Source organism: Podarcis raffonei, chromosome 15, assembly GCF_027172205.1.
Source record: "Podarcis raffonei isolate rPodRaf1 chromosome 15, rPodRaf1.pri, whole genome shotgun sequence".
NCBI classification, from domain to species: Eukaryota; Metazoa; Chordata; class Lepidosauria; order Squamata; family Lacertidae; genus Podarcis; species Podarcis raffonei.
Genome location: NC_070616.1, coordinates 44,806,273 through 44,821,811, shown reverse-complemented (window position 1 = coordinate 44,821,811; position 15,539 = coordinate 44,806,273). Strand labels below are relative to the sequence as shown.

The following is a 15,539-nucleotide window of genomic DNA, read 5'->3' as shown; positions in this document are numbered from 1 at the left end:
GGGAGAAGGGATTAAAAAGATAGATCAAAGATTATATTTATATGCAACAACTGCAGCCAGAGTTCTAATAGCTCTAAAGTGGAAGCAACAGGAGATGCCGACGATAAGAGAATGGCAGATAAAGTTGGTTGAGTATGCTGAGATGGCTAAATTGACACACAGAATTCGCAATCGGGAGGAGACAAAGTACCAAAAAGAATGGAGTAAATTTATGGTTTATATAAGTGAGAATTGTGCAAATATGAAAACGTTGGCAGGATTGAAATACCTCTCATGTCATGGCATAATTTATAATTAAAGAATCTGTAAACTATAGAATGGAATAGGAAAACTGCTGGAAGGGAAGGACGGAAGCTAATGGATCTATGAAACACAAAGTAGGATACATGTAACAAGATGTGATGTTTTGGTGGTGGGTGGTAGGAGTTGGTTGGTGATTGTAAATTTCAATAAAAATCAAATTTAAAAAAAATAAATCAAAGTGTGAAGACATGTGATAGCAGATTCTCTGTAGTGACACCCCAACTATGAAATTATCTCCACGCTCAGGTACACACAGATGTCAGCTATGTTTCTGAGTTTCCAGAACCAAGTTAAGACACATCTATTTACTAAGACATTTGGTGAATTTAGTGGAACTGTCCAAGGTCCTACGATTATTATGAAATGCTACTGTTTCATTGTTGATAATGGCTTGTTTGATGTGTGGAAGCAGCCTTGGGATCTACTCCGAAGGAAGGCAGCTTAGGAGTTCTACAAATTGAGACTTTGCACAGACACCTACCCCCTCGACCTGCCACCTGGATCAGGGCAATTTACCCTGTGTTGTCCCAGGGACCAGACACCCAACACCAGAACCACCTCCAAAATAATTCACGGATGGGGCTATCTTTTTTTAAAGGGATTCAAATCCTATTTTGTTATACAGCTAGGAAAGCTAGGACTCTCCCACTTAACACATCAGGCAGGATCCGACCCTCCTGCTTAACAGCTGTTAATCAGGAGGGCCCATCAGGAGGGCTGCTGCTGCTTCATATACAAGGCAAATGTCCTCTCCTCCACTGCCCCCCAGGACCAGGAGGGGCTTGAAGAGACAGGAATGGCAGTAACTTCCATGCAGGAGAATGTCATGGCTGAAGTTTTTTGAAGGCAGAAACTGTTCAGAACTGGAAAGTACTGGTCTATTCCAGTGTGTCTGTAACTGTTCATTTCTGCTGAAACAGTAGGACATGTTATGAGTTACCCTGTACTTTCTTGATATGTTATCTCAAGGACACTGAGCCAGAAGAGATATAGCAGTAGTTCAGGGAACTGCCTGGTTATTCCTACTTTTGTTTTCTTCTCTTCACATCCTCTGAGTTTCTATACATTTATTCTTGAGGGGTTTTTTTGCTGTAACTAAGCCTAATCCTTAATAAAAAATTCCCTTTGCTAATGTGTTTTGACTCTGCGTGATTTATTGAAACCCAACACATCCGTTCCACCAAGCTTCTGCTACTCTGCAGAAGCTTGCAGATTGCTTGCGCACGCATGCGCACCATCCAGCGAGGGTACATAAGTTTGGGTGGAGGCATGGTCACCCTGCTGCTTCAGCAGTCCAGTTGGGAGCAGAAGCCAGTGGAGGGGATGCCAACCGCTTAGCCGCTGGAAGCACTGTGCACCTTTGTAAGAAAAACACTGGGGCCCAACTGGATTAGTAGAATGTCTGTCATCTGGTGGGTGGGGCTTCTGTGTTGTGCTCCAGAACTGGCCCCTCCCTTTGGGTGTCCAGTTCAATTCAGTCCAAGAGACCAAGTGTCCTTCTGGCCCCAGGATGTGCTTTTAGTCTCTCTCAGACAGGATGTCATTGTGTTACAGTTTTCTTTATTATTAAAGCTTTGTTTGAGCCTTTACATTGCTGAAAGAAAAGCAACTCTGCTGAAGAATGGTGGAATATCCTAAACTGGAAGAGTGAGGGGATATTCCCAGTCTTAAAGGAGGATTAGTTTTCTTTTTCACCCCCACCCTCCACAACATGCCTTAGGAGCTACCCTAAGGGTGCGCTTTGCCAATAAAGAATTAGACTGCAAGCTGACTGTCCTTCTTGGGCTGCGTGTGTTCGGAACACCAAGGGGAGCCCCAAAACATCTGGAGGGTCACAGGTTCCCCCCTCCCTGATGCAGAAAGAGAAACCTATCAGTGTCTGTTCAACAATTGTAGCTAAATAGAACCTCCAAGTTCAGCAGCAGTATATCAATGAACTCCAGGTTGTGTGATGGGTCTGGAAGCCTTTCGCAAAAATTACCTCTGCTCACTCATAGATATATTTACAGTCTTTATTTACATACATATTTACAAGGTACAGGACATAGCTTCATGCATCCTAATCCTCGGTAGCAGATCCAGGAAGTGGGAGCTTTTGGCTCCTCCTCCAGCAGAGGAGCTTGGGAAGCCCCAAGCCCCTTCTATGTTCCCTACGTTTTAACCCCCTTCTGTCCTGTGCTGAAGGAATGGGCATTGACTCTCCCTCTGTCTCTGAACTGGTTGAGTGGTGTTGATGGTCTCCAGCATCTGGGAGCGTCCTCGCTGCTTGAGTTCCTTCTGCTTGCTTGTCCTCCTCTCCCTCTCCTGTCTTTTCTAACGGCTCCCGTTCTTCCCCCTCCCTCAGCTCCGGGGACAGGTTGCTAGTCAGCAACCATGTGACAGGTGATGACCTTTCCTCCCCATTTGTGGGCTTCCTGGAGGCCTCTAAGTAGCCACTGTGGAAAGCAGTGAGCTGGGCCGGAGGGACTCATGGTCTGAACCAGCAAGGCTCTTCTTCTGTGCTATGCAAACATGCAAAACAAAGAACGGAAGGGGGGAACTCCCACAAAGGGACTATTTGCTTACAACAACTAATTAGCCAGCAAAGCCAAGAGCCTACTAATAAAAACATGGTAGAGACATAGGAAGCCCCCAGTCATTTTACCTCAGTAGTGTCCACACTGACTGGCAGAGGTTCTCCAGGATTTGGGGCAGGAACCTTTCCCAGTCCTACTGGAAATGCTGGCATAGATGATCTACCATCCAATTACATGACAGAAACTGACTTCCATCTCAATAACCACAACATCACCAGGCAGCCAGAGTTCAGAGACACACATCTGGAAGGAACTCGCTTGGCGGGGGAGGGGAGAATGCCACACAACACCTGGAAGCTGACAGAGTTTTGGAGCTGTTAGGAAGTAAGCATGAGTTCCAAGACCTTTAGAAATACAAGCAGGGTGCTAGGAAATGTCTCACAAGTAGCACTGGGGCCTATGAGCATGTGAATGATGCCAACCACATTCAAGCCAGGGCTTTAAAAAAAATTAAATGCCAGGCTAAGGACAGGGAGCAGCCTGTCTTCAGGAACACAGCAGGTAGTGAGCAGACAAGGAGAAGACTAGCCTTTACCCGGAAGGTCCATGACAGATCACTGCCTAATGCTACAACATCTCATCAACAAATACAAATCAGGAGGGCAGGCCTCACTATACGCTGCCTTCGTTGACCTAAAAGCAGCTTTTGATACATCCAGAACCAGACTCTGGGACAGACTACAGGGTACCAATATAGATAGAAGGCTCCTGCTCTTAATTCAGGCACTGCACGCAAACACGACCCTTAGAGTCAGGTGCAGCCGCCTAGGACACCTAACGGACCCAATTAAAACCTTCAAAGGAGTCAGGCAAGGGTGCCTATTGGCCCCTCTACTATTTAATTTCTATTTAAATAACTTAGTGTCTGCACTCAATGACTCAGAACTCCACCCGCCAAAGCTTGCAAATCGGCATATTTCGGTCCTGCTATATGCCGATGATGCGGTAATTCTATCTAGAACCCCCATTGGACTCAAAAGAGCACTAAGAAAGCTCGCAGCATACTGTGAATCTGAATGTCTCAAAATCAACTATCAAAAGACCAAGATACTTGCTTTTGGGGAAAAACCAAAGCTTAGAAGCTGGGAACTCCAAGGCCATAAATTAGAACAAGTCACAAACTATAAGTATCTAGGAATGGTGGTACAGGCCTCAGGAACCAACAAACTACACATAAACTTCATCGGGAGTTCAGCGGAAAAAACCGCAAATTGTATTCTTAAATTCTTCAGAGCACAAGGGGGCTTCTTTGTCCCCGCAGCTCTAAAATTATACAAGGCCAAAACTTTGGCACAACTCCTGTATGGTTCCTTTTTGGGTCCGCCTTCCTCTGCTTTCTCCCCCCTTGAGAGAGTTCAATCTAGACTTCTTAGAGCTCTCCTCCAAGTCCCCAGATGTGTCTCAAACACATGGGTGAGATTGGAAACGGGGATGATGAGAGTGGAGGCTAGCATCTGCTTAACATCAATCTACAAATGGCTGACACTGAATCTGCTCCCCCGAGGGATAGCCCCACTGATCCTCTGCGACCAATTCCAGTCAGGCTGCAGATTGCAGTTCTGAACACCCTCCAGAAACTGGGTTTTGCCCCTCAGGCCTTCTAAGTCTGAGCTTGGGCCAGGCAAAAGCCACGGTCAGGCAAAGAATATTAGATACCGAGAGACAACAGGACTGCGCAAGGTGCCCCGACTATAAAATTGGAGAAATCGAGAGATACATAGCCGCACCGGCAGCATATTTCTTCTTTCTTGTATCTAGAAATGCAAGAAGGGCATTTACACTCGCCAGAAGCACAGCTCTTCCCTCGCCAGTCCTGGATGGAGCCTTTAGAAAAGTCCCCTATGCCCAGAGACTTTGCACCTGTCCACTGGGAGAGATAGGAAGCCCAGAACACTTGTTCTTTAAATGTCCCTTTTATGAAGAAGCACGTGTGGAGAGAGGCTCAGATCTCACAGGGTTAAGAGTTCTGAGTGACGTCTCACATTTTGAGGCGGGGTTTAGAACACTGAGGGGAGTGGTTTCCTGTGTTCTGTCAGTGTGTGTGTTTGCTCCGTGGAGAGAGCAGCAAGATGTGCGCTCTGTCGCCGGGAAATTTATAGCTATTGTGTTTTGCTAAGGAATAAAGACGTAAAACATAGATAAGGAGACTGCTGCATCCAGCCTGAGTTATTGCCCTCACACGAACGACGTTCCTGCTTCTGTTCCGCTGTGTTTACGTGCTGCTGAGTCAAAGGTCCCTGGGGGAAGACCAGAGCCGCGCAGAGAAGTGTGCCGGACGCCATTGGGCTCCATAGGTTATGGGTGATCAGCAATTAAGATAAGCAACGTTCGTACGTGTGGGGGAAGCCGGCTGAGGAGAAGACTGCAGCCAAAGGCCAGCTGATGAGACGCTGGGAAGAAAGACTGCAGTCAGAGTCGGCTGAGGAGCAGCCAAAGGCCAGCTAAGGAGTAGCTGGTACCAGCCAGGAGTTCGCTGGGAGGAGCTGAGATCTGCCGGACCGGGAGGCACTACCGCTATCTGTAAGTAGGCTGGGCCCCGGGGAGAGATGGCAGACAGCCAGAAGTTGTCAATCCCTTTTGATAAGGTGGACGGGAGCAAGCCCTGGGTCGAGAGGAGGCAGGCACTGAAGATGACAGTGGGAGCCAGGCCAGAGGGGGCTGAGAATTGCTCTGAGGAAGCACCAGGCCCAGGAGGGGCTGAGAGCTACTCAAAGGAGGCACCAAGCCCAAGAGGGGCTGAGGGATGCCCAGAAGGCCCAGAGGGGGCTGGGACTGTGTTGGAGGGCTGCCGGAATGCCCCTACATATGAGCTGCGTGCTGGAGAGCGGCTGAGAGAAGAGGAGAGAATTGCAGTGGCTATCTCTTCCACTGAGAACTTTGCACCAGAGAGTGGGGGTGCAGGCCATTCCAAGGGTCTTGAGAGTGCCCAGGCTGTTTGGCAGGAGCTGGAGGGGGTTTGCAGAGAAACCACAGCAGAAGCCAAAGGCCATTTCCCCAACAGCAGAAAAGCCTCAAGGAGTGCTGCTGGAAAGGTTGGGGGGGCAGAGAAGACCAAAGGCAAGTTTGCAAAGTTTTCCACTCGGCGATGTTTTGTTTGTGCTTCTTCTGAACACCTGCGTCGCAGCTGCCCACAGAGAGCGAGGGAGACAGGGCAGGATGTTTCCAAGGTTGCTTCCCATGGGAACCAGCCGGGTTTCCATGGCAACAGAGCAGGCAGGCATGGGAAAGCGCTTACGCTACGAGCTCCAGAGAGGGGAGGAAACGCTTATCAGCTGTCTGCGTCAATGGCAGTTTTGGACAACACCTGCAGCGAAGGCCCCAAGGTCGGGGGCAGCAGGAAGTCGGTTGCTAAGGCAACAAAGGACGTCAACTCCAGAGGGAGGAGAGTACTACGTTGGGTTGTGGACTCGGCTGCTAATGCCCATCTGGTCACAGCGCCACCTGATGGACAAATGTGGAACTGCAAGGCTGTTTCAACTGGGAAAACAGTTAAATTTGCTACAGGTTCACAGGGACATGTGACTCATTTTGCTAACGTGTTTGTCTCTTTCTTGCAGGCTGAACTGAAGGTCTATGTTATCCCTGAGATAAAACATTGCCTGTTATCTGTACCTTGCCTTTTACAGGAGGGATATTCAGTGAGTTTTGAGAAAAATGTTTGTACAATTTCCAGAGGGGGAAAACCGCTAATAAGTGTTGAGAAAGATCAGAACAACCTCTTTGTTCTGGAAACACCTCTGGAGGGTGAGGGGAATACTGGGAAAGCCACTGATCACACTCATGTGTCGTGTGCTTGCGTGTGGCACAAGAGAATGTCACATGGGTCCTGTGAGGACATTCAGATGTTATCAGAGTGCACCAAAGGGTGCCGGGTAAAAGAATGTGGTCAACCTTTGAATTGCAGAGCTTGCAGGAAAGCAAGGAACAAGGGATTTAATAATCCCAGGGTGGAAAGAGTAACCACTAAGCCTTTTGAGCTTGTGCATGCAGACCTTTTTGATATGCCACAGCCAAGTCTGGGCAAGGCCAAGTGGCTGGTGGTGCTGACAGATGATTATACGCGGAACGCATGGGCATTCACGCTGAAAACAAAGGAGGAGGCAACACAACTTATCAAAGATTGGGTTGCAGAGGTGGAACTAAGGTTCTCCACCAAGGTGCAGGGGTTCAAGTGTGACCGAGGTTCAGAGGTCACTGGGTCTGCTCTAAAGGGTTTCTTTCGCCAGAGGGGGATACGTCACAAGGTGACTTCTCCTCAGGACAGTGGCGTGGCAGAGCTTAGGAGTAAAGCTCTGGTTCGAGCATCCGAGATTCTACTGGATGACTCTGGTTTGCCTCAAAGTTTTTGGGGGGAGGCGGTAAAGACAGCCAATTTCACGATGAACAGGTGCTACAATTCAGTGGTAGGTGACACCCCGTATTTCCTGCTTCATCGGCAGAAGCCGCTTGTGCATTTCTTTCGCACTTTTGGTAGCAGAGCCATGGTGCCTGTACCAAAGTTTCTGCAGCAGGAGGGTGGCCCAAGGTACCAGGAAATGATCTTCTGTGGATATGAGCCTGCGACAAAAGGGTGGAGATTCGCATACCCAGAAGGTGATCAGACCAAGCTTCTGGTCAGTAAACAGGCTGAGTTCTTTGAGCAGGATGGTTGGGCAAGGCGCAAAGCGCGCTCTGACGTTCACTCAGATTGTCTGTCTGACTCTGAGGAGGAAGGAGAGCCAGAGCCTGAACCTGCTGGTGGAGACCAGGTCCCTGAACAGAGTAGGGCGTCTCCACAGGTTGTTAAGAGAGTGTCCAAGAGTGAGCCCTCATCTCCTGTGCGCATAATGGAGAAAGCTCACAGACGTGTCAAGTCAGAGGGGGAGTCTTCTGATGAGGAAGACGCACATGCTGGCCCCAGTGGGCAGGGGCGCCGACTTATAAAAAATATTGGGGGGGCCCATACCGGGGTCCTGCCCCGGGAAGTTTTCTAAATTTTAGATGAAAATTAGTGAGTTTTAAAGTTTTTTTAAAGTATTTTAGAGTCATATGATCAACATTAGAACCCCGAAAACTCGACTCTCTATAACTCCACACTCCGGGAAACTCGACAAGCCTGAAACACCTTTTGGCTTTGAAAAAAGAAACAAAACATAAACACGCACGGTATTTTCGTAAAAAGCTAATTTAATTTACAGTAACAATTATGCTTATAGACTATTACAGAGCAGTGAATATATAGCTCTGAAAAGACTGAAATGATATTTAAATAAATCCTAAACTATCATTAAAAGAATAAAACATAAAATATTGCTGTCACACAGTAATAGCACTTTGATTAATAAGTGAAATAGCTAATTTAAGCTTACTTTGAATAAGGCTGAGGGTTCATTAAATAAAAATAATATCTCAAAGTTAATGCTTTAATACAGTTAATAAAGTTAATACAGTATGCGTAATACTGTATGTAAATACTGTAATACTGTATGTAAATAACGGGCTTTAATTGGGTCTTTAGAACCAAGTGTCTAGAGTGTCTTTAGAAAGGTGCAAATGTCGACCGTCTGACAGGATTACTGAATATGAAGTCGTTGATGACTGGTCGGATATCCAATTCATCCAAAACATCTCGATGGGCTTGAAGAACAGCCAAGTTGTTCAATCGCTTCTGTCCCATTGTTGATCGGAGATATGACTTCAGACGTCTAAGGGCGCTAAATGACCGTTCTGCTGTTGCTGTCGTGATTGGAACTACTTGGAGAAGCTTAATGCACTTCACTACTTCACATAACATTTCTCCAATTGCAGGCTCTTGTGTAATGTACTTTCTCACATCACGCATGTTTTTTAAGACCAGTTGTTTTTTATTAGCGATATCGGCTAACATATTCAAGTGTAAGCGCAGTCTCTCAATGTCCAGGTCATTTTTGAAAAACTCAGTTGATTTTTCAAAATTTGTTTCACCTCTGTTTACTAAAAGCAAGCACTCTTGTTCAACTGCAATGACCTGTGTGAATCCAGTCGATGCAAACCGCTCAGTAATGCAAGATTGCACCGTTTCACAAACTTCAATGTAAATAGCTTTGTAGTATTCCTTTGGGGTTTTGAAAGTGTGCGGTGAGCTGGCTTCGTTGTTTTCATACTTCTTTGGTATACGTCGATTCCGAGGAAGCGAAGGATCATCAACTTGTGAAGGTTTTTCTTTTAAACACAATTCCCAAAAGTCTTCAAAACTATCACGCCTTCCATTCAATATACAAATCAAGCCCTCATATATTTTTTCCAGATCAGAAACACTTAGATGAGGGCATTGAATTTTTTCATTGACATCCTCTACTGGGTTCATTGCATGGCAATAAAGACGTAAAAAGAAATAAGTTTTGAATTGTAACATTGACTCAAGGTAGCCTGCACATTTATAACCTGCCTCTGTTTTGTCCTCTGCAGAAAATGTTTCAAAAAACTCTAGAAGTTCTTCAAAGTTTTTCAATACTCTCAAGATACTAGAAGCTCGCATAGTCCATCGAGTCGGGCAAAGGGGTCGTAGACCAGCTTGGCCGTTGGCCCTATCACAGCGTATGCTTCTGAAAAGTTCCATCCTTTTGTTGGATTCCCTTACGGTGTTTATTAAGTCCTTGGCTAAGGCCATAATATCCCTCATAGACGTAAGATGGCGGAGACTGTCTACAACTGCCAAGTTTAAACTGTGAGCAGTGCAGTGCACATAACGTGCTTTTGGTTGTATATCCAAAACTAACTTTTTAAGTCCTTTGAACTTGCCTCTCATATTCGAGGCACCATCATAGCACTGTCCTCTTAAGTTATCCATTGACAAATCAAAACGAGCAAATACGTCTTTTAAAATACTAAACAGAGTTTGTGATTCAGTGTTGGGGGTCTCGTATAAGCCAATAAAGTCTTCGTTGATAATTAAGGAATCATCATCGACAGTACGAATACAAAATGACACTTGTTCGTGAAGCGAAGAATCACTTGTTTCGTCAACAATAATAGAAAAATGTTCAGTCTTCTTGATTGAAGCCAATACTTTTCTCAACACAGACTTTCCTAGTAGATCAATGATCTCGTTTTGAATATCGTGGGACGTCCACTTATACCCAGAACGCCCAAACCAATCTTTTAACTCAGGTACGTCATTCTTTCGGAGTTCCAACAATTGAAAAAAATTTGAGTTTACATCTTCGTGCCCTCTAATTGCTAGTCCTTGTCGGCATAAAAATAGCACGGTAGTAAAAATTGTCTCAAGAGCTAAACGGCCTTTCTTCATATCACTATGTAACTGTTCATTCAATTGGGAGGCCACACTTCGGTTAGTGATGGAATTTAGTTTCAGAACACCTTCTTTATGCGTAAACGTATTTTCATGAAGACGGAATTTTTCCAAAGCCTTTTTCCAGTTAGAAAACCCTATGGAAATAAATGCATCTTCTTTTTTTGAAGAAAATTGTAATAGATTTTTAGCATCTGCCTCTTTGCAGGTTTTGCAAAAAACTTTTTTGGTACATTCTTCATATTCTAGCCATGTATATTTGATCAACCAAGACTTCTGAAATGATCTTCCCTTACCGGATTGTCCAGGTTTCGGCTGTGAACGGTTCTCGGATGAAGACAACGCAGCAATTGACGACACAATTATTGTCGGAGGTTGACTTACAGTATCATCAACTTCCAAGCGTGCCTTTTTGGTTACAAATTTATCCATTGCAAACTTAATTCACAATACACTGAGACTAAAGTAAACGAATAAAATATAGGGGACGGGGACGGCCACAACGTAGAAGCTGGCTAGGCTGGATGGCCAAGCTCAGTATTATCTACACTGACCCACTGTTCCTAAACTGTGGCACCGGCCAAGCCAGCTCAGAATTGTCAGCACTGGGTAAGGTTCCACTTAAAATTAAAATTGCTGGCTGTGACAGCTGAGTCAATCTCGCCCTGACTTAGCTGTAACCTTACTCTTTAGGATTAAACAGCGCCTATTCCAATAAAACGTACCCCGGTAGCTGTGACTCAAATCCCGTTAACGCTAGCTCAGGCCCAGATTATTATTATTATTATTATTATTATTATTATTATTATTAATGAATATGCTATTATTAGTTCTCTAACTATATCTAGAATTGTGTTTCTATCCAAAAGGCTCTACTTAAAATTTCCCCAAATCAATTAATGAAGCAACAAATTCCTAGTGAAAGAGAACCTTTATTTGTTAATTAAGGCAACAAATTCCCAGTGTAAGAACCCTTATTTGCTTGCAGGCTATAATTTTTTAGCTAGAGGGAGGAATGAGAGGCTTAGTAGCCAGTGCCAAGAATCACCGCTAAACCAGGCACTGTGCCCCCTCAGCAAAATTCACGTAGAGTTATTTACAGCATTCAAATTGCAGTCCCAAACCTCCACTCTACTCGGCACTGAGGCAAAGCAGGACAAATTCCGCCAATAAGAACCACGAAAGTGAATTAATTGCAATAATCTATATGGCCTCTACCTTATGCAGAACCTTATGCAATTAAAATCCCCAGCAATTAAATCACTTATGCACTTAAATCCCTTGATTCCTTCTGAAATTAAATCCAACTAGCAAAATTTATTTTATCTTATTTTGAATATTATTATTATTATTTTATTTATATATATATATAATGCGTTCAACTGTTTTTTAAACAGAAGGGGTGGGTACTGTAGGCAGGGGGCAGTAACTGCCCTTGCTCCTGATCAAGCAAATAAATTTAAAGTAACCACTAAATAAAATGAGTTGGCCTAATGAACCAACTTCCAATTAATTTAAACGGAATTAAGTAATTAAATTGGCCTGCAATAATAAATACTGTTTCTTAACAACACACTAAGGCAATGAGGTAATTAACTAACCAAAGGACTTAAATCAACCAAATGAATCTAATCACCAATTAAATTAAATTGATATACAATCAGAATCCAGCAGCAATTGATCTTCCCTTTCTCTTAGTCAACCAAAATGAATTTAAAGTTCCAACCAAATGAATTAAATTACCAAAATGAATCCACACTCGATAAGTTTAAATACAACTGGAATCAAGCAATAAGTTGACTACTGCAAGCACTTATTAAAGCAATCAAATTTATTATATTTCAGGGTTGCATATATATCCTTGGAGCGCTAAAGCCCTAATTAAAGCGCTTTAATATAATAACACTCAGAGTCAAACCTCTATGAGCTCTTAAAATGCTTAACTTAAATAACTTGTTCTCTTCCAATCCACCAATTGAGCTATATTGTCACTTATAAAGCCTAAAGGTTATGAAAATCGGCCTCCTGTGCTTAGCTTTAGAGAAATAAACAGCAGAAGCACTCACACTGAGCACTGAGTATCCAATTCCCACAACAGAGTGCCTCACCTAAAATGGCCGCCGGGCCAAACCACGTGGTTAGCTCAAAATGGCGACCGCAACTTCCTGGTTACCAAGCAACACAGCTATCAACTTCCTGTTCCTGGCTGCCAGCGTCCTGCCTCTGTGTCTGAAACAATAAGCCTCAACCCGGGCGCACTGAAGAAAAGCTCCCCCCCCACAGCACCCTGTGGGAGCCGGCAAATCAAATCACACTACACAATACACACCAGGCACACACCTCACTCCCCTTTTCAATGCTTCAAGTCGAAGACCTGTACTGATTTAAAGGAATATTCCCACAAAAATTGCCCCTATTAAGATGGCGGCCGTCCCCCTGGTCACGTGGCTCCTTAAAGGGCTATCAGGAAGAGATCGTTACTAAGCAACCCCGCCGCCCCTTCTCACAGCCGGCGTGCTGCTAAAGGATCCCCTGGACTCTCCCAGATTTTTCTACTCACGTGTGATCCTTGGCGCAGAGGCAGCCAGTGCACAATACCACAATACAAGGACGCGTCTCACCCGGCAACGATGCAGCTGCTACTGTCGGCTTTACCTCTCTTAAGCCGATGTGGAGAAAAGCTGCGCTGAACTATTCCAAGCAGCCACTTTCAGACAAAAGGACCTATGAGAATAAAGCCCACCCCTGTGCTGCGAGTGATTTCCGCCCGGGAAAGCTTGCAACTGAAGCTGCGCTGCAAGTGATTTCAGCCCCAGAAAGCTAGCAGTTGAAGTGGAGCTCGGACTCCAGAAGGAATTAAATTTCCTTTAGTGATTTCAGCTCAAAATGCAAACAGCAGCTGCAGCTTTGCCCGGAAGGATCAGCGCCTGCTGCGCTTAAGCTCCACGTGATAGAAGGAAAAAGGCACCAACGACGACAGGATCAGCTGGGAAACGTGGGGGCTAGCCGGAGAAGAGAGGGCGAGCCCCCTCTGCTCCGGCCCTAAATAGGGCAAGCCACGCCCCCCAGCCAGCCGATTGGCTGGCTGGGAGGCGTGGCCGGTTGGGATTCCCCTGTTCTCGCGAAGCAGCGAGGCAGGAGCCCCCGCCCGGGGATTCCCTAATCTCGCGGGGCTCTCCGGCTAGGGCGCGCGGCTGGCTGGCTGGCTGGAGAGGGAGCAGGTGGGGAGGAGGTGGGGGACGGCGGCGGCGCTCTGCTGGAGGGGCGCCTGAGATTATTGGGGGGGCTGAGCCCCCCCAAACAAATTATTGAGGGGGCTCGAGCCCCCTCAGGCCCCATGGAGTCGGCGCCAGTGCCAGTGGGTCAGAAGGAGCACCCCAGTTTGTGCCCAGGCGGTCATCGCGGGCTACAAAGGGAATTCCACCTGAGAGGTTTCAGGCCACAAATGCGTGGGTTGGTTTCGCACAGTGCGAACCTGAGATTTGTGAGGAAGTTCAACAGGTGCCTAACAACGATGCCAGGAAGGGGCGGAAGGCAATGGGGAAGGTGTTGAACACTCAGAAGTCCTCTCAAAATATGATTCGAGAGGGGGTGTGGAGAGAGGCTCAGAACTCACAGGGTTAAGAGTTCTGAGTGACGTCTCACATTTTGAGGCGGGGTTTAGAACACTGAGGGGAGTGGTTTCCTGTGTTCTGTCAGTGTGTGTGTTTGCTCCGTGGAGAGAGCAGCAAGATGTGCGCTCTGTCGCCGGGAAATTTATAGCTATTGTGTTTTGCTAAGGAATAAAGACGTAAAACATAGATAAGGAGACTGCTGCATCCAGCCTGAGTTATTGCCCTCACACGAACGACGTTCCTGCTTCTGTTCCGCTGTGTTTACGTGCTGCTGAGTCAAAGGTCCCTGGGGGAAGACCAGAGCCGCGCAGAGAAGTGTGCCGGACGCCATTGGGCTCCATAGCACGCAGTAAGTTCATTGATCCCCTACTGGTGAGGCTCGCCAACCTCCCGCAAAAGCAAAAATTTGACCTTTTGCTGTTAGGCAAAGACCAAAAGAAGACCTGGATGTGTGCAAATCTGTAGACGCAGACCATTGCCCAACTCAAAATAGTCCGGCATGAAAATCCCCAAACTCGGTTCCATGGACTCTGAGGCAACTCCCTGGGATAGTTTATTGTTGCACATTGTGTCTAAATGTATTGTTGTACATTGTTTTAATTGTCTGTTTTAACCATATTTGCACATCAGTTTCTAATGCTGTGAGTGTCCCCTATTTCAGAGGCTTCTACTCTGCAGCCTCTTATAGTTGTTTTAACTGCGAGTCTTTTAGTTCTTACGCTCTTACAGTTGTTTTAACTGCATGTTTTTATTTGTTTTTAGTTTTTATCTGTTTTAATTATCAGTTTTTATCCATCCATTATCCGTGTTTAATCTTGTATTTTATTCAGATGTTTTATCCTATGCTTGTTTCCTTGTCCTTATTTGCTCCAACATTTATCAGTTAAAAAAAATCCTAACTGCTATTTTATTTATATGTTTGTTTGTTTTTTATCCTGGTCTGTGACCGTAATAAAGTTCAAGACAAGACTAGCCTTTACCTTGCAGTGGTATTTTTCTACATTCAGGTAGGGTGTTCAAACATCCAACCCCCAATACCACTCTTGCAGACACAGCAACCCTCAGCCCTATTCCTACATCTCAGGCAATTGAACTCATTTGCCCTTGGCTCCCACTTGTGCCTGGAAAATCTTTGCTACTTTACTCCTCCAGATGCCAGCCCAGCAGGATGGAGAGGCAGGCTCCCAAGAAATGTATTTGAAAGGAAAACATACCTTGAGATCCAGAATCTCAGAATGCAGCGAGCCGTCAGCATTGTAAGTATAAACTTTGAAGTCTTTGGGCACAAGGGCTCTGGAGGAATTGGAGAGGGAATTATGGGAAGAAACGCATTAGGCAACAATTGTTGTAAAGATTAAGGAAAAAATGCGGAACCAGCAATGTTGAGCTGCAAAGTTGGAAGGGAACAAGGAAAGGCAGGTTCAAAAGCCAGTCTGCTAAACCACCTGAACCCCCTCCCCTGCCTTCAGAGTCTTGTTTTTCAAACCCTCCCAAGACAGCTTTGAAATATAAGCAAAAGAGTACAGCATTTTACTTAAGCAAAATTTGAAAGTTGAAAATTAAGAATGTTCTTAGACCTCATGCTTAATCAGGAACGAACAGTAATGATAACTCATTAAAACCAGGATTAGTTATAAACTCCCCTCTTTTCTTTTTATCACTACCAAACAACCCTCTTTCAGAAAATAAACAAAACATTATAAAAATAATAAATGAGGCTTTTTAAAACTTTTGAAAAAATAAGTGCTTTCACAGAACTGGACCTGGAAGAAGAAT

General features: G+C 45.3%; 1 protein-coding gene across 2 annotated transcripts in view; it reads right to left on the bottom strand.

Annotated features, from left to right (window-relative positions):
- The window catches only part of ADAM9 (ADAM metallopeptidase domain 9), an 84,395-nt gene that overhangs the window by 50,983 nt on the left and 17,873 nt on the right, over positions 1 to 15,539 (bottom strand). For both annotated transcript variants that reach the window (XM_053367437.1, XM_053367438.1), the window contains exon 4: positions 14,978 to 15,056. In XM_053367437.1, the coding sequence (XP_053223412.1) occupies positions 14,978 to 15,056 (79 nt within the window). The remainder of the gene's footprint in view (positions 1 to 14,977; positions 15,057 to 15,539) is intronic.